The sequence below is a fragment of the Petaurus breviceps genome, unplaced genomic scaffold (genome assembly GCF_028583685.1).
Source record: "Petaurus breviceps papuanus isolate PSGF00001 unplaced genomic scaffold, PetGlider_PUasm1.0 90604, whole genome shotgun sequence".
Classification (NCBI taxonomy): Eukaryota; Metazoa; Chordata; class Mammalia; order Diprotodontia; family Petauridae; genus Petaurus; species Petaurus breviceps.
The window spans coordinates 2,138,725-2,161,350 of record NW_027187285.1 but is presented as its reverse complement, the minus strand read 5'-3'; the positions used below and the strand labels follow the sequence as shown (position 1 = coordinate 2,161,350).

The 22,626-nt window shown below is 35.0% G+C and overlaps 1 protein-coding gene across 1 annotated transcript in view; it reads right to left on the bottom strand.

The window, feature by feature from the left end:
• The window catches only part of COPB2 (COPI coat complex subunit beta 2), a 42,274-nt gene that overhangs the window by 7,803 nt on the left and 11,845 nt on the right, over positions 1-22,626 (bottom strand). Inside the window, exons 6-16 of the mRNA XM_069063877.1 lie at positions 18,960-19,106; positions 18,027-18,126; positions 14,892-15,034; positions 14,457-14,656; positions 12,893-13,003; positions 10,335-10,423; positions 10,137-10,243; positions 8,973-9,116; positions 7,566-7,696; positions 7,059-7,266; positions 5,056-5,166 (exon numbers count right to left, since the gene is read on the bottom strand). Coding sequence (XP_068919978.1) covers positions 5,056-5,166; positions 7,059-7,266; positions 7,566-7,696; positions 8,973-9,116; positions 10,137-10,243; positions 10,335-10,423; positions 12,893-13,003; positions 14,457-14,656; positions 14,892-15,034; positions 18,027-18,126; positions 18,960-19,106 — 1,491 coding nt within the window. The remainder of the gene's footprint in view (positions 1-5,055; positions 5,167-7,058; positions 7,267-7,565; positions 7,697-8,972; positions 9,117-10,136; positions 10,244-10,334; positions 10,424-12,892; positions 13,004-14,456; positions 14,657-14,891; positions 15,035-18,026; positions 18,127-18,959; positions 19,107-22,626) is intronic.

The window sequence follows — 22,626 nt, the reverse complement described above, 5'->3', positions numbered from 1 at the left end:
CTCTGATAAAGGCCTCATTTCTAAAATATACAAAGAATTGAGTTGAATCTATAAGAATACAAGCCACTCCCCAACTGACAAATTGTTAAAGGATATGAACAGGTCGTTCTCAGAAGATGAAATTAAAGACACCTATAAGCATATGAAAAAATGTTCTAAATCACTACTGATTAGAGAAATGTAAATCAAAACAACTCTGAGGTACCACATCTCATCAGCCAGATTGGCTAAGATGACAAAACAGAAAAATGATAAATGCTGGAGAGGATGTGGAAAACTGGAACACTAATGCATTGTTGGTGGAGTTGTGAACTGATCCAACCATTCTGGAGAGCAATCTGGAACTATGACCAAAGGGTTACCACTTCTAGGGTTATATCCCAAAGAGATCAGAGAAGTGGGAGGAGGACCCATATGTACAAACATATTTATAGTGGCTCTTTTTGTGGTGGCAAAGAACTGGAAATCAAAGGGATGGCCACTGTGCTATAAGAAATTAGGAGCAGACAAACTTCATAATAACCTGGAGAGACTTATATAAACTGATGCTGAGCGAGAAGAGCAGAACCAGGAGAAATCTGTATACAAACACAGACACAACATATGTGTGAGAGTTCACTTCGATAGATTGGGTTCCTCTCAGCAATGTAAAGATATAAGACAACTCCAAAAGACTCATGATCGAGATATCCACATCCAGAGAAAGAGATGCAGAGTCTGAATGCAGATTGAAAAAATACTTGCTCTGTTTCTTTTTGTTTTGTTTTGTTTCCTCTTTTCCACTAATCATTCCATCAGTTATAATCCTTAACAACGTGACTAATGACTAATGTGAAGATATTTGTAGATCCTATATTTGAGTGCATGTAGCCATGATGGGGGGGGGGGGGAAGGGAATGTAAAACTCAAGGGATTGTGGAACTGAATGTTGTAAACTAAAAGTAAATAAACAAATCATTTTTTAAAAATCAGAGCTGGGAATTCAAACTTGGGTCTCCTGACTCAAAGATCCAATGTTATTTCCACTCTATCTTCCCTTCAAAAAACTTGAACCCAGACGTATATTTAAGTTAAATTCTTGATTAAAGAAAAAAAAAACTAACTCAACAACAACATCCTGCCAATGTTCCTATCAATGAGACTGAGAATACATCAGTCTGTGAAGAATTAAAAATCACAAAGACAGCACTGGAAAGGTGAATGGTAGGTATGAGCAGGCTAATTGATGAGGAACTCCAAAAGAAAATAGGAGTAAAAGATGTCAACAAAGAATTTCATGACAAAAAAGATAGGTTGGTCATGAGGCAAGAGCTGACAGATAGAAGTCAACCTGGGTGATACACTGGTACCCAGAGGAAAGCAAGGAAAGTGGGTTTCTGGCCAATATGGCTATCTGAATGAAAGCAGGCAACCCAGAAGAACAGAATGACTCCAGGAAAAACTGAAAAAAAAAAAAATCACACCTGACTGAATAATAATTTAAAAATTCAATGAGAAACTATAGTAACTTATTCCACCACAGAACCACACACACACATACACAAAATCAGCCTAAAGTCCACAGACAATAAGTTGCCCTATCAGCAAAGCCTATACCTGCCTTAAGGCAAATAAACTGAAGGCCTTGCGATGGCCATGGAATATATGCAGCCTGTAAGGATTTGTATCTGAAGACAGTGAGAGGGAAGGCACCACAGAGGAGACCCTGAGGGGTTTAGAAACCCACAGAAGGGACTACAGAAGGAACTTGGAGCTGCAGCTACTATTGTGATCCAATGGTACTCAGACCAGGTTGTTCTGTTCCCAGGGGCTTTGAGGGCCCGCCCTAGCACTCTGTACTCCTGTGATGAAAATGAGGAGCTTGAAAATCTAGCACACTGAATTTCAAATATGGAAGAGCCTAACTCCAAGAAATGGAGGTCAGTGTAGGAAATAAGACCAAGAGGGCTGACCTCTCCACCCAAAGGCACAGCAGGAGGTAGAGCTCGTCCTTCTCAAATGCCCCAATTTGGGAACTAAGACTGGAGGAACTGAGCAAACCAAAAATAACCAACACAATAAAAGACTATTGTAGATTGCAAAGATAACCAAAAATCCAACCTAGGGGAGATTAACTCCATATTAACTGTAAGCAGAGATTCAAAGTAAATCAATGGATTTTTACAGAGACTACATGAATAGATATTAGAAGAATAACAGAAGAAATGAAACAACAGATAAAAAAAGAAATAAAAGCTCTGGAGAAAAACAATGGGAGGAGAATATACAGCTTAAAACAGAAAGTAGTGGGGGTGGCGTGGTGGCGCAGTGAATAGGGCACCAGCCCTGGAATCAGGAGGACCTGAGTTCAAATATGGCCCCAGACACTTAACACAAAAACTAGCCATGTGACCTTGGGCAAGTCACTTAACCCAAATTGCCCTACCTTCCCCCCCTCCAAAAAAAAAAGCCACCCCCCCTAAAAAAAAAACCATAAAAAACCCCATGAAGTAGTAAACCTTACCCTGAACCTTATCTAGCACCTAGATGGCACAAAAAGAGCATTGGACCTGGAATCAAGATATAGATTCAAATATGATTATAGATACTAGCTGTGTGATCCTGGGCAAGTTATTTAACCTCTCCGCTTGCCTCAGTTTCCTCATATGTAAGATGGGAATAATAATGGCACCTATCTTCCAAGGTTGTTGAGTTGATAAAACAGAATTAATAACTGTAAAGCACTTTGAAGGCCTTAAAATGCTATATAAATGCTAGCTATTATTACCCAAATAATGGAATACCTAAAAATTAGAATGGACCAAACAGAAATCAGTAATTTCATGATGACAAGAAATATCAGAACAAAACAAAGTGATTGGAATAAAAATGTAGGCTATCCATTATCAAAAACTGACTTGGAAAACAGATTAAGGAAAGATAATTTAAGAATTATTGTATTTCCCTAAAATCAAGATTTTAAAAACCAAAGCATGGATACTATATTTCAAGTAATCATAAATGAAAACTGCCCAGATATAATAGAAGCAAGGGATAGACAGAAAGAATCCATCAATCACCTCTTGAAATGAACCCCAATAGTAAAGACCTAGGAATGTCATCTCAGAAAAGCCAGAACTTTGAAATCAGTGAAACAAATACTGCAACTAAACAGAGTTCAAGTTTCAAGGAATATAGTCAGGCTCAAATAAGATCTGGTGATTTCTTTTAAAAACCAGAGATCTTTTATTCCAAAAGGCAAAAGATATAGGCTAAGCTGCCTGAATAATTTACTCCTGTAAAACTGATTATACTGGAGGAAAAAAAAAAATAGGATCTTTAATGGAATAAAGGACTTTCAAACATTCTTGATGAAAATACCCAAGCCTCTGAGTAAGAACTGTGAAATGAAACCATAAGAGTCAAGAGAAACCTAAAAAGATAAATGTATATGAACAAGTATTGGAAATGGTTTTAAGCTGATGCAGCACTAACATTCTAATGTCTGAAGCAGAGAAAGGAGGGTTGAACAAACACAGCTATACAAAAAGAGTTTAGTATAGAAATGCATACACGACAGAGCAGGGATATTTAGGGAGAGATGGAATTAATAAGGAGATAAAATAAACTTCATGACATGCAGGGGGATTAAAAGGGGCAGTGGGAACTGGAAACTATATGGGTACCAATCATCAGGGAATGACTGAGCAAACTGAATATGTATATGAATGGAATATAAATATATGTATATGAATGAACTATTTTTTTCTCTATAAAAAATGACAAGGGGCAGCTAGGTGGCACAGTGAATACAGCACCGGCCCTGGAGTCAGGAGGACATGAGTTCAAATCTGGCCTCAGACACTTGACACAATTACTAGCCGTATGACTTTGAGCAAGTCACTTAACCCCAACTGCCCTCCAAAAAGCAAAAAAACAAAAAAAGACAAAAAAGTGTTTTCAGAGAATCCTGGGAAGTATGACCTAATACAAAATGGAATGAGCAGAACTTGGAAAACAAGTTACACAAGGACAACAACACTGTAAAGAAAAATAACTTTGAAAGACTTAAGAACTCTGATCAACACAATGACCAATCATGTCACCAGACAACCTAAGATGTGCATGTTAACCACCTCCTGACAGAAAGGGGATGGAACGAAGGGGCAGAAGGAGACATAAGTTTTTTGATATAAACAGTGTATATTTGTTTTTCTTGACTATGTTTATTTGTTACAAAATTCCCCTCAATCCTGTTTCTATTTTCAATGGAGATGGATGTGGAGTTAAGAACAATGATACCAAAAAGAGTCACTGAAATATTGTTAAATTACACAGAAGAAAACAGAACAAAAAGCTATTTAGAAGGAAGCATAAACAAGTAAATTTTGAAAGTAACATGTTGAATTTATTATATCCTTTCTTTTTAAAAAAGGAGATTGAGAGTTTTATATAAAATCCACTTTTTGTACACTACTCTGCTTATGGAAATGTTCTTTTTTTCATTTTTACACTCAGAATAGAGAAGTTTTTAATTTTAAAAGAAAGCAAGGAAGGCCTTTAGCAGATTGGATGCATTTCAAGATAAATTTATGGGAAGATCTGGATAAGAGCTACACAGGCTACGCAGGCATGCATGAGTTGCAATCTATACCATCAGAGACAACTTCCAAATCAACAGGACCACAGATCCATCAGAATATTTGAGTTAAGTTTTGTTTACAAAGCAGAATGCTTTTAACAAATAGAGTAATATATCTAATTTATAGAGATATTTACAATCTTATATATTAAATTTTTTTTTTTGCATTTCGGAGGGGGACCTACAGGGCAATTAGGGTTAAGTGACTTGCCCAAGGTCACACGGCTAGTTTTGTGTCAAGTGTCTAAGGCTGGATTTGAACTCAGGTCCTCCTGACTCCAGGGCCGGTGCTCTATTCACTGCGCCACCTAGCCGCCCCTTATGTATAATTTTTAAATGGAAATTACCTTCAGAAACTATGGGTCAGACTAATCTGCAAAACAGAAAACTTGAACAATTAATACAAATGTAAACCAAGAACAATTTGTATTTACCTCTGCTTCTACTGCCAACTGGTATGCAATTTTCAACTCTCCAAGCTGAAGAGCCAACTCAAACCGATGTTCAGGATCTGTGGATACTGCAAGAGCTTGCTGTTTGAAGCCCTGGACCAATGAAAGATCAAAAAAATCTATAAAATCTGACATCACTAATTTTTCCTAAAAATTCAGAAACTCTAGTCCTTAGTGGTTCCTCCTATCAGTTCCAATTCTTCTTTACAACATTACTAATATGAAAATATGTTTAATATGAATGTCTATCTAGAGCCTGTATCAGACTGCATGCTATCTGGAAGAGAGGGAAGGAAGAGAAAATTTAGAATTCAAAATCTTAGGGAAGTGAATGTTGAAAACTAAAATACTTGTTTTTAAAAAAAAGAATAGCTATCCTAGGGAATACAAAACATCAAAATCACTTTTTGTGTGATACTAGGTACTGATGAACAGTCACTCTTTTTACAAATAAAAGACAAAATACCAATCATCAAAATGAAGTATCACAGAAGGGTACAATAATTTAAAAATAAGGCAAAAAAACAGAAATGGAATTTTTTTTAAAAAGCAAATAAAATCAACAAGAAAAATGGCAAAGGTGGCACAGTAGTGGAAAGGCAATCTAGACTAGTATTATGCAAAACCTATAGACTTAAAAAAACAATATTCCCCGTGTCCTCTTTCTTTGGCCCCCAAGTTTTCTTCTTCCTAATTCCTGTATCCCAACCCTTTGTACTATGCAGGTGTTGAGGCAGGGTGGAGGGTGTAGAGGGTGAATTGGTACAAGTAGAGAATTTGAACATCTTAGTTGTCTATGGTCCAGGATGGGTTGGGAAACACTTCGACCAGCCAGTCAAACCCCCTTGTTTTATACACAATGAAAATGAGCCCTAGAAAAATTGCAATGATTAGCCCAAGAACACAAAGGCCATCCGTGACAGAGAATGGAAAAAACAAAGAACATATGTGAAATTTCCTTTCAATTACCTGTAGTAAATTTATCTTTAACCTCCTCACAATAATCAAGCAACACTGACTACTCTGCTGAAATCTCCTGTTGACATTATACCTTTCAATTTATACCAGGTAGTCTGAAGGGTAGAATTTTATGGTCTCCTCTTATACTAGCCTCAGCTAACAGCAAAGGACTTTTTAAAGAAAATGCTTAATTAGTTCCCACACCCACAAAACAATGAATATTTATTTTTTTAAGTGTCTAACACTGTGCTGTATCATCCCTACGGAGGTTCCAAGATAGCTTACAGTCAGGCCAACTCTGTTCAGGATTGTGTCTGATAGTATCCTAAGGATCTAAGATAGGCAGTGGTCCAAGCAGCCATGATGGGGAACCTGAACAATTTTCTAGTTTCTCCTATACTGGAATCTTCAGTATTTCTTCATTATTTGGGCTATGTTAGGAATTGAAAGGAAAAACATAACTGTATTCAAATATAAGTACAAAAAAACACCAAAGCTAAATACAAATGAATTTATACTTTGAGGTGGGTTTTTTATGGTGAATTATCTGATTCACTGTTTCCTTCTAATGGCATTATTGGTTGACTATGGAAGATGCTAGCCTAGAGGATAAAACAGAAATCAGTATTTATAAACTAGATGCATTAAAAAAGGAAAATATAAAGGAGAGATAAAAATCATAGCAACAGAATAGAAAAGATGATAATATAAGGCAAAGAACTGAATAAAAGTTCTTAGCATTTTAATTAGAAGGCAAATAAAAAAGTGAGAAAGATTACCATTCACTACTGTTACTGAATGTGCTTTGGTGCAAGGATTACAAAAATGACAAGTTTACAGAAAAAAATTCAGTTTTTAGAATTATCCTAATGTATTTAGAGAAAGTAGTAATGAAATAAATTTTTGCATATTCATGAATTTGACATTTTTAAAGTACTTAAGTACAAAACTGAAAGTGTCCCTGCCTACAAGGTGCACACTGATATTAGCATCCTTGTACTTCATAAATAATAAGATATCCTTACCTGTTTCTCCAGGAAGTGGGCAACTCTGGTTCTCTGTTCTTTTGGAATAGTAGGGAGGACTTTGTCCGCCATGCTGAAATCTCTCCTCATTACAGCTGTCTGGTATTCTAACACCGACACCAACAAGGAGTAACTAACAATGTTCAGCTCCTTATCACCCAGATAAAGTCTGTTGTCCTTAGGAATATAACCCAGCAGGTACATGGTCCTAAAACAAAAATAGTTATTGATTTAACTCTTTAAAAACATGTATAATTCAAAATGTAATTAATCGTGTAATTAATGTAATTATTACAATTAATTACAATCATATAATTAATCAATACTAGTTAAGCCAGTAGCCAAGTCACAAAACGTCTAAAAGCTATGTCCCTCTTGATGTGAAAAATCAAGAAAGGAATTAGTAGATGGCAAAGTCAATGACAAGTTGCATTTAAACACTAAGCTTTAAAAACAGATCCATGTTACTTAAGACCCAAAGGCAAGCAGAAGCACTAGAACAATTACCTGTCCAAGTGGGCAATGGTGACTATTTCTCCTCCAACGTAATAGTTTAATCGGTTTACAGAACTTGTGTAAATAAAGCAATCACCTACCCACAACCCTGTTTTGACAATCTCCTGAATCTCACCAAGTACCTGAAGAAGAAAAATAAATGAAATTACTACATCAAACATTAGAAATACTGACAAGCTGACAAAAAAAAACCCCACCCCATTAAGACCAAAGCCAACAGTTTATCATAAGCATGTTTAATGAGATGAAAATAAGTACTTCAAGAAATCACTATTTCAAAATGCCAAGGCATTCTCTGTTTCTACTTACGCCTTCATTGCTGTTAGCAATTAGTTCTTGCAAAGTGTGATTTTTAAGGCCATTGAGACAAGGTTATAATTTAAATGAATAATTTACAAGAAATTTGAACAGTACTTCTATGAAAGGCTTACTGAAAAGCCCACTGTCTTTCCATCTCGCAGTCTTCAATATCTAATTTAGCCCTCTTCACTTCTTTAATGAAAGGTTAAGTCAAAGAGGGATCAGACTTGTTTAACTTGTCTCCAGAGGACAGAAAGAGGAAAAACAAGTAGAAGTAGCAGTCAAATTTAGGTTTGATATAAAGAAAAGCTTCCTGGCAAGCAGACCTTTCTGAGGAAAGTGCTGTCCCCTGAAAGAAGTGAGTTACTGGATAACCATTTATATGCTACAGAGAAGATTCTTGTTGAGGAACAATTTGGCCCAGATGGCCTCTGAGGTCCTCACTGATACTAAGACTCTGTGATTCAAGTATGTGAATGGAAGTCACATACAAGGGGGATTAAACTTGTTTACTGGCACAGTCAATCAGGTAGAGCAGAATTATGAGTAGTATATGGTAGCTATAGAAGAGTACAGAAATTACAAGTTTGATATATATTTTTTTAAAAAACCTTCCTAACAATTAAAACCTTACAAAAATGGAAAGATCTGTCTTAAAAGATAGTGACTTCCTTAGGATTGGAGTTCTTCAACCAAAGACTATGTGAGTATTTGTCAAGAATTATGTAGAAGGGATTTCTGCTCAGGTGAGGGTTGGATGAGATGACTTTTTAGGTTCATTACAACCCTGAGTCTATCACTGTATTGCCTACATATTTTGTATCTATCTAGGTTATTACAGCAATATGTCCTTTTAAAATCAAAATTATTTCAAGTTACCCAATTGCAAAATGTAAGAATTAGTACAAAAATTCCTATCACAAAGCCTCCTGAGTTTCTTTTTAGATACAGGTACTTTCACTCAAGTCAACAGCTTATTTTACAAAGTTTATGCTAAAAGCACCTATGGCTGGTTGTATTACAAGAATATACAACATTTCAAAAATGTAACTCTTTTTCTATTATCATTAGCTTCATCCCAATTTTAACTGCAATTACCTCAAAGGCATCTTCAATGCCATCTTCAGTAACTCCTTCATGTGTTTCCTGTGCAGCTAAAACTTTTTCAGACAGATATTTAAGGATAAAAAATGATTCCTCAGTGGCAATGCAAACCAACTCGCCAGAGTCAGACCAAAAGATCTACAAAATAAAAACCGATTATGGAATTGTGTATAGAAGCAACTTACTGCACATATTCTTAAAAATACCCTCACACTTCAAGATTCTGAGAAAATAATTTCTCTCTAGTTGGTATTTTAAAAGATTGGTATTTGGGCTTCAGTAGGAGAAGTAAAATATTGTTTAGCCTAAAGGAAAAAAAACAATTAAGGGGAGAAATGATAGCTACCTTTAAATGGAAGGCTCTCATACGAAAAAGAAAATATGCTTATTTTTGTGTTATTTGAGAAGTCAAAACTAAGATCAATAGGTGGAAGTACAAGAAGGCAGGCTATTGTTTAATTTAACAAATATCCTTTTAACAATTAAAGCTGTCCAACAAAACAGTGCTCTGTAATGACTGGTGATTCCTGCAGGAATGCAAGTAGAGATGAAATGGATATGAATTTTGAACCACATTGGGAAGTGAACTATATCACTGGTGTCAAAACTCAAATAGAATAGAAACAGGGGCCATTAATCTGAAGATAAGGATCCCTGTGTGTTGCATGCTTAGTTTTAAAATGTAATATTATCTGTGCTTTACTGTATTGTTATTTATTTTGTTAAATATTTCCCAATTACATTTTAATGTGTTTTGGGCCACTAAGGAGTATTTGGGTTGTGTATGGTCAGTAGACTAACATGTTTTCCATCTCTGGACTAGAAAACCTCCTTTCCACCTCTAAATTCTATTATCCTATGATATCTCTAAGGATACAATTTATTTTAAAAGGAATTCATAAAAATAAAAATTGAAGACATTTCATAATGTGGATAACTCCATGTATTTTATACTTTGCAAAATTCTTTCAAAATTCACTTTTTTTCATGATTTCATCATCATCAATACTTAATGAACAACTCTACAGAGCATTGTGCTATCTATCCTCAATGGGAGAGAGGAAGAAATACATATGAAAACATTCCTTATGCTCAAATGGCTCACAAAGTTGCTACAGAAAAAATGTTTCAAAAAGTAGCATCTGAAGTAAAACTTACATGTTTGGGTTGAATTTCAATTCTTCGTATCAGTTCTGTGTTTTCCCAGTCATAGAATGCTAAGCCATTTACAGATCTGACTCCCAATAAGAAACCTCCATAGATACCTACAAAGAACCAAACAATTTTTTTTATTTTAAAGGGTAAATTTTCCAGAAAAACAAAAGATGTTATCTATAGTATGCAAACAATACTCACCTTCAGCTCCAAAATCAGGTTTAAACGATTTCTTTTCCTTAAAGTTCTTAAATATCTTTACCACACTATTGCTTTCTCTTATTGCATACCTGGAGGGGGGGGATTAAAAAAAAATAACTTAAGTGTTCAGCCCTTCTTAGGGCAAACTGCCCACATAAAATATCAGAAACATTTCTGAACCACGTGTATGTATTTTGTTTGCTAGAGAAAATAGTCAGTCATTTATATACTTGATAACTAGCTATATAGTAGGATGGGGATGAGTGGATTTTACGTTGCCTAATGCTGTACATATAAGAAAGAATTTTAAAAAGTGTTAAAGAAAGCTTTATGGCAAATTCCTTTTTTTGCCAATTATGTCAGATAGCAGCAAAAGAAAAAGTGCCTTTACCATTCATTTCTATGCCCTAAAAAGGAGTAGGTGGGCTTGTTATATGTTATGAATAAGGTTTATAAACTTACTTTTTAAAAAAGCTTTCCTTATGGGTAAAAAGATGTTGAAATCTGCATCAGTAGAAGGGCTACAGGAAAATAGGCACATTAATGCACTGCTGGAGCTGTGAACTGATACAGTCATTCTGGAAAGCAATCCTGAACTACTTTCAAAAAGTTACTGAACTGTACACATCCTCTGTCCAAGCAATGCTACTCCAAGTTATACACACAGAGAGACAGAAATGGATCCACATGTACAAAAATATTTATAGTAGCATTTTTTTGTAGTGGTAAAGAACTGGAAACTAAGGAGATGCCTATCTACTGGGGAAAGGTTGAACAAATTATGGTATATGAATCTAATGGAATGCTACTCTGCTATAAGAAATGATGAGGGAGAGTTTTATTGATACCTGGGAAGACTTGTATGAAGTGATTGATCATCAAGTGCATAGATCAGGAAAATGATTTATACAACAAAAACAACATGTAAGAACAAATTTATAAGACCTGAGAATTCTGATCAATTCAATGATTCACAATGATAGACCAATTATGAAGCGTGCTATCCATGTCTTAACAGGAGACAGACATAAGATACAGACTGAAATATACATTTTTGGATGTGGCTAATGTGGTAATTTGCTTTGCTTGACTATGCATACGTAACAAAGATTTGGGAAATTTTTTTTCTCCTAATGGGAAGGGTGAAGAAATAAATGGTTGTTAATTTTTTAAAAAGTAAAATAAAATAAAATTTTAAAATCTCTGAATGGGTCATGTTAAGAAATGGAGAACTAAGAGGCAGCTAGGTGGCACAGTGAATAGAGCACTGGCCCCGGAGTCAGGAGGACCTGAGTTCAAATCTGGCCTCAGACACTTGACACACTTACTAGCTGTGTGACCTTAGGCAAGTCACTTAACCCCAACTGCCCTTCCTTCCCCCCTCCAAAAAAGCAAAAACAAAAAAAACTGGAGAGCTAGAAGGTGTGTGGAGAATTGGCCCCCCCACAGCTATAAGAAATGGAAAAGCTCATATCTCTTAAAAATACTTTCAGATCACAGGAAAAAAAATCCTCAAGACTCTGGCTTTGTAAAATAATTAACTTGAACTAATTTGCATTGCTGGTACTTTCCTTTAAAATAGATTAAGACTAAATCTAAAATATTATGGCAGTTAGATGACACAGTAAATCAAATGCCAAGACCAGAGTCAGGAAGACTCATCTTCTTGAGCTCAAATCCGGCCTCAAACATTTACTAGCTGTATGACCCTGGGTAAATCACTAAACCCTGTTTGCCTCAATTTGCTCATCTGTAAAATGAGCTGGAGAAGGAAATGGCAAACTATTCTAGTATCTTTGCCAAAACCCAAGATCGGAGCCACAAAGAATTGAACACAGTTGAAAACAAGTGATCATCATCTTCAACACCGCAGCTATTATAAGATTTTCTTTATTGATTTTTAAAAGAACGTATCTGGAATTTTTAAAAACCAATTTGAATTTAATATGGAATTAAGGAAAAACAGAATTAAATAAAAATGAATACAAAATGATTAAATTATAAGTTAAAATTACATCTAATTTTGGAGACAAAGTGCTTAGCACAGTTTGTGGCATAAAATAGGTGCTAAATAAATGCTTATTTCCTTCTCCTCCCTTCCCCCTTTTCTTCCCTTCCTTAGGAAGCTGAATTAGCTCATAAAGAAGGGAATGGTCAAGAAGAACACTCCAGAAGCTAGGACTGAGAAGCGCTCAAAGACTCCATTTCCTGCTCTGGGTTCCATCAAGGAAGTAAAGGAACTCAGTTTATTTGGTGAAGAACGATCAGGGTGGCTAGAAATGAAATGTAGTCTCCACAGCTCAAGGTCTCACTGACACAGATGGCAATCATTCTTTAAATTTTGTGTTCTTTCACCTAAAAAGCGTGCTATAGGTGTGTATGTGTGTCTGCATGTGCATATGCATGTATGTTTGTGTAAGGTTATGAGATGTAAATAATCATCTTCATGGAAAATGATGCAGGTCATGTTTGGGACCTCGTATAACTTTTAAGTAGAACAGTAAGAACAGAAATATGGGAAGCATCTAGCCAGTGTGCCTTACAATATCAAAACTTACTCTGAAGAATCATGAGCCCAGGCAAACTCCTGGGCTGAACCAAAGCTCTTGTTTCTTAGCGCCATTGCCGTATAGATGATGTATTCACCATCACCACACACCACAACAAATCTAGGAATTAAAGAAGTCAGTAAGGATCACGGTCAGGTGTTATAATAACGTATCTACTCTATAAAATATTCCTCTATAAAAAAAGAAATGAATATGGGATCGAATCTACTTCTCTAAAATTTAAAGCACTTCACAAGCTGGGTCCTTCCTGCCTTTCCAGTCTTCTTAATCTCTAGGACTCCTTCGACAATCCAGCCATCCTGGCTCACCAGCTGGCTGTTCCTCACACATTCCTCCACTTCCATCCCTGGCTCTCTACACTGGTGGCCTCCCATGCCTGAAGTACTCTCCCTCTTCACTGCCACTTTTTAAAATGGTTCCTGCTGCAGGGAGCCTTTCCTGATCCCCCCAACTACTAAGTCTTCCCTTCTAAGGTTACCTTTCATTTACTACATATAGAAAATTACTTTGTATTTACCTATTTATGTGTGGTTCTCTCACTCACAACCTCCTTAGAATTTAAGCACTTAGAGGGCAGAGACTGTTTTTACCTTTTTTTTTCCTTCTGAGCTAACAGTACAGTACATTTTAAGCACTTAATAAATGCTTATTGATTGACTTTGGTCTCTCAGTTACAATTTAGTTCCATTTTCTGCCATTTTAAAACTGCTAAAACTAAAATAAACTTTTTTTTTGCTTTTTTTAACCAATCCAACAAAAAATCTAAGTGCACAGCTAGGAAACTGATGGCTATAAAATTTTACTATAGGAACTTTGTCCTTCTGTCCTTCCCACCCAGGAAGAAAAGGAACAAAGAAATAGATCAAATGGAACAAAAGAATGATCAATTAAACTAAACCAGTATTTACTAAGTATATGAAGGATACTCAGAGTTATACTGTGTCTAGGGAACTTTTCAATGTATGACTAAAAAGTCAAAATTTTTGAAATTACATTTGCAAACAAAAATTTTGTAAAATGTTATTCAGAATATGGCATATTCAAATAGATTTATTCTCAAAAGATAAGAAAACACTCTTTAAGAAATGATTTTAAATTGAAAATCCCATTACCAAAAGATCAATTATAAAAACAAAATGGGTATCAAAGTGCACACTGTAATGAAGTGCTCAAAAATATTTAAAGACTACAGTCCTCAAAATGAAGTATTATTACAATGAGCATTTTATGCAGTTCTGAATTTCTCTAACTCAAAATTCCAGTCAGAAAAAAAAGTGAAAAGTTAAGATCACAAATTCAAAGCAAATGAACAATCACAAAATATTCTCTTAAGACACATGTTCCTTCTTTTCTTTTCAATTTTCCCCAGCACTGTGAGGGATTATGGCAGACACAGGAAAAGTATGAGGCATAAACACTGCCCTGGAGGTAAAGGGATGGTGGGGACTACATATAAACAATGGGAAAGAATAGAGGATAGAATATAAATACATGTAAAACCACATAGTATAATGCTGTAGAAATGTGAAGAAAGATTGCAAGTATGTTTTACCTTCCATTTGGGTTATGCTGAATAGTCTGAGGATATATTTCACAGCTTCCCATGTCTTTTACTGCAAGGGGCAATCTTTCTCCATCTTTAATTTCAGCATCTCCCATTGCTTTCAGATTGGCCTGCTGGACTTCAGAGTGCTTTGCCCAAATGATCTTTCCATTGGCATCCATGGACATAGCAGGCTCCTCTCGGCCAAGCTAGAAAAATAACAAATGAATCTTAGCAGTGAAAATTAAAAGAAAACACCCATTTCTTTTTCCATTTAACAAAGTGCTTCATTTCCTTTCCTACACATTAAAATTTCAGTGTTCAAAGGAAATGATGCTATTTAAAAGCAAAATTAGTGAGTTGGAAAACTATCATAATTTAAAAAAAAGACAACTGCTTCTCCCTAAGTTTAGTGACTTATATGGAATAATAACAGAAGAATACCTTAACAATAATACTGCCTTCATCATATCCCAAAGCAACATTATTGGACCCCCTAAGACTGGCCACACACCACACTCTCTCCATTCCATAATTTAATGTGCTTTCCAGACGGTAGGTGCTTGAATGCCAAATACGAACTGTTCCTGAAAATAAATATGGAGTAATTAGTTTTGGCTTAAATATTTAACATAAACTTTCATACATCAGTCAGTGGCACACACAAAAAAATCTCTCAACACATATAAGAATCATTTCTTAGTATCCTAATACCTAGACTTTTAGGATATATTTTATAAGTTGTTTTAAAAATATAGGCAAATAAGAGAAAATACAAAAAATTTTACATAAAATATAAGAAATCTGACATAAAGAAAATGATTAACTGAGAAATCAATGTAACCATCAGTGTGAGAAAGGTTCCAAGGGCAACTCAACATAGTGAATTTTCTTAGTCCTCATCCCTTGAACTCTCCTGGCTGCTTTTGACTGTTGATATCCTTTTTTCTTGAAACTCTTTCCTTGGCTTCTATAATCTCACAGTTCTCCTTCAACATCTCTGGCTACTCCTTCTGTCTTCCCTGTTGAATTCTTTTACTCCTCATACCCTATTAAATGCTGGAATTCTCGAAGGTTCTCTTTTCTCTCTACATTTTCACTTCATAATCTTATCCACCCCTATATCTTCAATTAATACCACTATGAGGATGACTCCAAATCTACATCTCCACTCTCAATTTCTCTCCTGAGATCCAGGCAACATTTCCAAGTGTCAGTAATAACTTTTACCTAGATGTCTCAATGGCACATCAAATTCAACATATTCAAATTGTGGCAAAGCAAAAAGTTTCTCTGAGTATATTGTGTAATCCTCACTTTACCTTTTCTACTTTGAATTTGAAGCCAAAAGCATTTATGCCTGATATTCCTTGAAGGCTAGGCAAACCTATATTCCAAACAACCAGAAACTAAATATTCTATTTAGCTAAGGCAAAGGAACCTCAGAAAAGTGAGGTTGGAATAACTTCAGAATAGACTACTTGGGGACAAAATATATTTATTAAATTGATGAAAAGTGTTTACCAACAAAATTTAAGTCAAAAAGAATGGGAACTTATATTCAAAGAAGAGATGGAAACTGGTAATAATACTATACTTGTAAGGAGCAAGTTTCTATATAAAACAAAAAGAACACAATTTTCTTAGAGGTCTTTTAAAAAACAAAGTGTCCTAGCTCTATTTACTTTTAGTATATTAAAAGTCCAACAAGGAAAGCTCATCCCAACCACGCTGTCTTGCTTAAACCACATCTGGAATTATATCCAGTTCTGGGCATTGAATAGATCTAGACAAGCAGAAGGGCACCCTGCAGGGCACAGGATGGTGCCTGGTACAGGATGGCTGTAAATCATGATATATGAGGACAAGCTCAAAGAACAACAAATGTTTAGACTGAAAAAACTGAAGGAAAGAGGGGATAGAATATGATTGCTGTCCCCAAATATTTAAAGAGTTGTCAGGTAGAAAAAGAATTAGATAATTTATTTAACCCCAGATGGCAGAACCAGGAACAATGGGGAGAAAGTACAGAAAAGCAAATTTCAACTCAATACATGGGAAAATGGTTCTAATTAGAGCTGACCAAAAACAGAATGAGCTGACTTAGCAGGGGAAATCAGTTCTCATCCCTGAAGGTCTTCATAAAGAGACTGGTTATATCACTGGTTTGAAGATTTGAGTTTCAAGTAGGTATCTGACTTCTAAAATTTAACTCCAAGATTCTATGATTCTATTATTCATCCTGGATTCCTTCCTCTCTCTCCTCCCACATATTCAATAATTCACTAAGTCCTATTTTCATGATTTCTCTTACATCTGTCCTGTTACCCATTATCCAAGGTTCCACCTCAGTTTAAATTCTCATTACCTCTAGCTTAAACTGATACAGGAGTCCAACTAGTTTTCCTGCACCCATTCTCTCTTCTCTCTAATTTACCCTAGACGAGCATCAAATTCATCTTCCTAAAATATAGTTCTGATATCACATAGTTCTATATCACATATATATCATATACGTCTATATCACATACAACCTTAATGAAAACCACAAGTGTTCCTCAATTACTACCCATATAAATAAAGTCAACTCTCCTTTGCCTGGCATTCAAGGCCCACTATGATCTGGTTCCAACCTATCTTTCCAAACTATCTCTTTCCTATCTTCCATGTGACCTATGCTCAGTCTAATTTACTTGCTATTGCTCAAAATGCCCTGAAGTTCCCTAACTCAATGGTATTGCTTACACTTTCCAAGGATTTTAATTCCTATTCGTTCTTCAAGGCCCAACTCAAATGCTTTCTCCTCCATGAAATCTGTTGTCCTCAATTTCAGAAGTGATCTTTCCTTTCTCTAATGTTTATACTTCCCTTACTGTATTTCCAGATTACATCTTGCAAAATACTTGTGTTTGACTGTTTTCTCTCCCCATCACAGTGTATTTGAATGTCATTTTATAAATGTATGAATGGGGAAAAAATTGGCTAGTAAGAGAGCAACAATGAGAGAGAACTGGTAAGCAAACCATGTGTTCCATTAGTATCTACAGAATGTCAAGAGAACTTGACTATATCTCCCAAAACGTTAACTTATGAAAAGACATAGACAAGAGTCATATAATATGAGCAAGTAGAGATAGGTTGCAATTTGCAACACTGGAAGACATACATTTGACGAAGTAACAGAATTTATCGAAATATTAGAAAATGAGCCACAGAAGAATAGAGATTACTTTTTATTCCTTGTGTTACCCACAGTGCCTAGTACACAAGTGACATTTAATAAGTATGTGCAGAGTGAATGGATGAGGTTAGGCCTTATCAGTGTCAGCCTCCTGCTTCTACCTACAGCTGAATCCAAATGTATCAAAACTATAATTTAACCATAAGAACTAACTAATTTAACATAAGAACTAACTAAGAACTGTGATTAAATTTTAGAAGCTTATTAAATGCTTACTATGTGAAAAATAATGATACAGTAATGAAATATCAAGATACCAATCACAATGCAGGAATATTTTCCTCTTATACATCCATTTAATAATAAAAAGACAGGAAAAATATGTATTATAAACTTACCATCTTCTGAGCCTGTGATGATGATTGGCAACTCAGGATGAAAACTGGCACAAGACACATTTTGAGCATGCCCTTCTAGTGTTTGCACACATGTTTTATTCTGTAATATTATGGATAGAAAGAAAACTGATCTCTCTGTAGAAATATGTGCTACCAAGGCTCTCAAAACAAATTCTAATCTATACCATTCCAGAAAGCAAAAAATGAGTAATATCCTATTTAAAGAGGCACACACTAAAAAGATTCTTGTTCCCATCTGATATCTATATTCCTATGATAATAAACTTTTCCTTGGTAAACTAACATATCTTTGGTGAGCTGTCTTAAACATAATATATTATTTTTAATATGTAAGCTAATGGATTTACATAATTAAGTTTAAATATGTCTGAATATTAAGTCTGCTCACAACCTAAGACTAGTAATCTAAGGCCACATCACATTAATCACTTCTGAATATATGTCAATGTGACAGCTGGAAAATTGATATATGATTAAGGAAATCATAGAAGCAGAAAGAGAAAAGGAAATGAGGTTCACAACTGAATGACTAGTGAAGTGACATGCATGAGGAAAAGTATACTATCTCTGCCCACACAACAAAACCACTCCTCTGTTTTGTCAATTCTTTTTCTCAAGAGCAAGTCTGCCCATAAGGTCAATGAAAACTGAAAACAATCACTCATATTAAAGTACTAATCTTTTTGGGTTTCTGATTCAAAGAAAATATAAAAATACATTCACTTCTTACACTTAAAATTACAAACAATTTGTCCTATTCTATGATTTGATTTTTCTAAGAGAATGGCTTAAATACAAACCCAAAGTTATGCTAAATATGAAACTGAACAAGCCAAAATTTAAACCTCCCATTTAAGTAAAAAATGAAAACTAATTAAATCTGAAGCATTTTAATTAATGAAAAAATTATACCTGGTAGTCCCATATTTTAACAAGGCGGTCATCTGCTCCTGAAATGAGGTATGGCTTGTCACCACCACTATAGTAATCAATGCAGTTCACTCCCTTCTCATGTCCCTCCAAAGTAAAGTTAGGGGAGGAAGAACCAAGCTGCCATACCTCCAAAGAAAAAAGAATATTTACTTTTACTTTTCAGAATCAAGTATCACTACACTAAAATGATACATCACAGACCAAACTGAAGAATATCTTTAATTTTTTTTAAATCGTCCTTTTATTTATGCAAAATCCTTTAAATTGTCCTAAACTTCGCTGAATTTACTCACTGTTGTTGGCTTCTTTTTGGGGAGTGGGGGAGCAGAACTTAGGGAACAGAATTAGTGTACCAGGAGTACAGTACTGGGACAAAATAAGGACCTCTGTCCCAGTGGGCACACAGTGGGAAGTGTTATCAGAGAAAGGTAATAAAAAACAGCAGAAGTGTGTGTTTGCAGGGAAGCTTAATCTCAGAAACATCCACAGTAAATTTAAAATGTATCATAAAGATCTGTACAGGAGGATTGGAATCCTGGGAAGATGGCAGAGTAGGTCAGAAAATTCCGGGCTCTCCAAATTTCCTCCTCAAAATGAACACAGAGAAGCAAATTAAAGGAGTAAAACAGCTGTCCTCCTAAGATTATATCGATAATAAAAGTAATAGAAAATATGATTATATCAATAGACAAAAAAAAACCTTTTGATAAAGTACAATATTCATTTCCATTTAAAAAGACTTGAAAGTATAGGTATAAATGAATTTTCCCTTAAACTGATAAAAAGCATTTACCTAAAACCATCAGCAAGCATTATTTGTAATGGGGATAAGGTTGGAGGCCTTCCCAGTAAGATATGGTGGTGCATGAACAAGGATGAACAAGAAACAAGGATGCCCACTGTGACCAATGTTATTCAATATTGTATTGGAAATCCTAGCAATAGCAATAAGAGAAGAAAAAGAAATAGAAGAAATCAGTCTAGGAAATGAGGTAATAAAACTATCTCTTTTTGCTGAGGATATTATGATATACCTGGAACATCCCAAAGACTCAACTAAAAAATTAGTTGAAATAATTAATAATTTTAGCAAAGCAGAAGGACATAAAGTAAATTCACATTAATCATCAGCATTCCTATATACCACAAACAAAATCCTGCAAGAAGAGATAGTAAGATATACTACATTTAAAATACCACTAGACAATATAAAACATCTGGGAGTATACCTGCCAAAACAAACCCAGGAGCTACATGAATAAAATTATTAAAAAAATACTTCTTATACAAATAAAATCAGGTTTAAATAGAGAAATATTAATTGTTCATGGGTAGGTAGGGCCAATATCATAAAAATGAATTTTACCTGAATTAATTTAAATACTCAGTGTCATTCCAAATAAACTGCCAAAAAATTATTTTACTGAGTTAGGAAAAATAATAACAAAATTCATTTGGAAGAACAAAAGGTCAAGAATATCAAAGGACCTAATGGGGGAAAAATGTAAAAGAAGGAGGTTTAGCAGTACCAGATCTTAAAACTATAAGGCTGTAATTATCAAAACCATCTAGAACTGGCCAAGAAATAGAAAGATAGAACAGTAGAAAAGAGTAGACATAGAACTTACAGAAATAAATGACTATAGTAGTAACCCTGTGTTTGATAAATGTAAAAACTTAAATTTGGGGGATAAGAATTCATTATCTGATAAAAACTGTTGGGAAAACTGGAAAGCAGTCTGGCAGAAATTGGGCACAGACCACATTTACCAAGATATGGTCAAAACGGATACATGATCTAGATATAAAGAGAGATATTAGAAGACAATCTGAAGAAAACTGGACATATTTCCTATCAGACTTATGGATAGGTGAACAACTTATGAGTAAACAAGAGATACAGAGCACTGTGAGGTATAAAATGGATAATTTCAATTACATTAAATTAAAAAGGTTTTGTACAAATAAAACAAATATGGCCAAGATCAGAAGAAAAGCAGAAAACTGAGGGGAAAATTTATAGACAGTTTCTTAGATAAAGGTCTCATATCTCAAATATATAGAGAACGCTGTCAAATGTGTAAGAATATGAGTCATTCCCCAATTGATAAATGGTCAAAAGGTATGAATAGACAGTTTTCCGATGAAGAAATCAAAATAGTCTATAGTCATATGAAAAAATGCTCTAACACATTATTGATTAAAGAAATGCAAATTAAAACAACCTTGAGATATCATTTTATACCTATCATATTAGCCAAAGTGACTGAAGGGGAAAGCAACAAATGTTGGAGAGGATATGAAAAAATCAGGATACTAATTCACTGTTGGTGGAACTGAGAACTGATCCAACCATTTTGGAAAGCAATCTGGAATTATGCCCAAAAAGTTATTACATGCCTTTTGACCCAGCAATACCACTACTAGGTCTGTTTCCAAAGATGACTAGGGAAAAAGAAAAAGAACCTATATGTTCTAAAATATTTGTAACACATCTTTTTACAGTGGTAAAGAACTGGAAACTAGGGGTGGCTAGGTGGCACAGTGAATAGAGCACTAGCCCTAGAGTCAGGAGCACCTGAGTTCAAATCCAACCTCAGACACTTAACACTTACTATCCGTGTGACCTTGGGCAAGTCACTTAACCCCAATTGCCCCTCCAAAAAAGCAAAAATAAAAAAAAAAGAATCGGAAACTGCGGGGATGCCCATCAACTAGGGAATGGCTGAACAAGTTGTGGTATATGACTGTGATAGAATATTACTATGCTATAAGAAATAATGAGCTCAATGATCTTAGAAAAACATGGCTAGACTTACATGAAATAATGGAGTGAAATGAGCAGAACTAAGAGAACATTGTATACAGTCACAGCCATATTGTTTTAAGAACAACTTTGAATAAGTGAGTAATTTTGACTACTACAGATATCCAAATCAACTACAAAGAACCTATGAAGGAAGATGCTATGTGCATCCAGAGAAAGAACCGATAAATAGAAGTATGTTTAGAATGATGAACATATAGACACGCACAAATATAGACACATTTGTATCTAATGGTAGTCATGGGGGGAAGAAAAGAGTTATATGATAATGGAATAGCAAATTGTACATAGAGAATACAGAATAGCACGGTTTTACATATTGCATTCATATAGGCATACATAGCTGTACATATGGAATAGCATAGTTGTACATATTGCAGTTTCATGTGCAATCATCTTTTTTTCCTATTCTACAATGTCATGGAAATGCTTGTTTTATTTCTTAAGTTCAAAATTTTTTAAAAATTTAAAAAGAACAGGTGTAAGCATGCATTTGAGTGGGAGAGGAGAAGGAGGTGATGTTTAATGTTAGATTGCTTCCTACAAGAATAATGAAATAAGCTGGGTAAGAAGCACAGACAATTAATTTGCTCCCTTGGTAGTATGCCCGTTACACGGGCAAATGAAGTTGTGCCAGACATTTATATCAAATTTAAGTAAGGTATCCAAGTTATTCAGCATTCCTAGGGCCACAGCTACAAGATTCAACACTTCTTGCAAAAGATACATTGTAAAGCTTATGGAAATGAATTCAGGCAGTTACATTTGAAGAAAAAAGCTACTTCTTAATGACCTCAAAAGGGACTGAGGAAACAAATA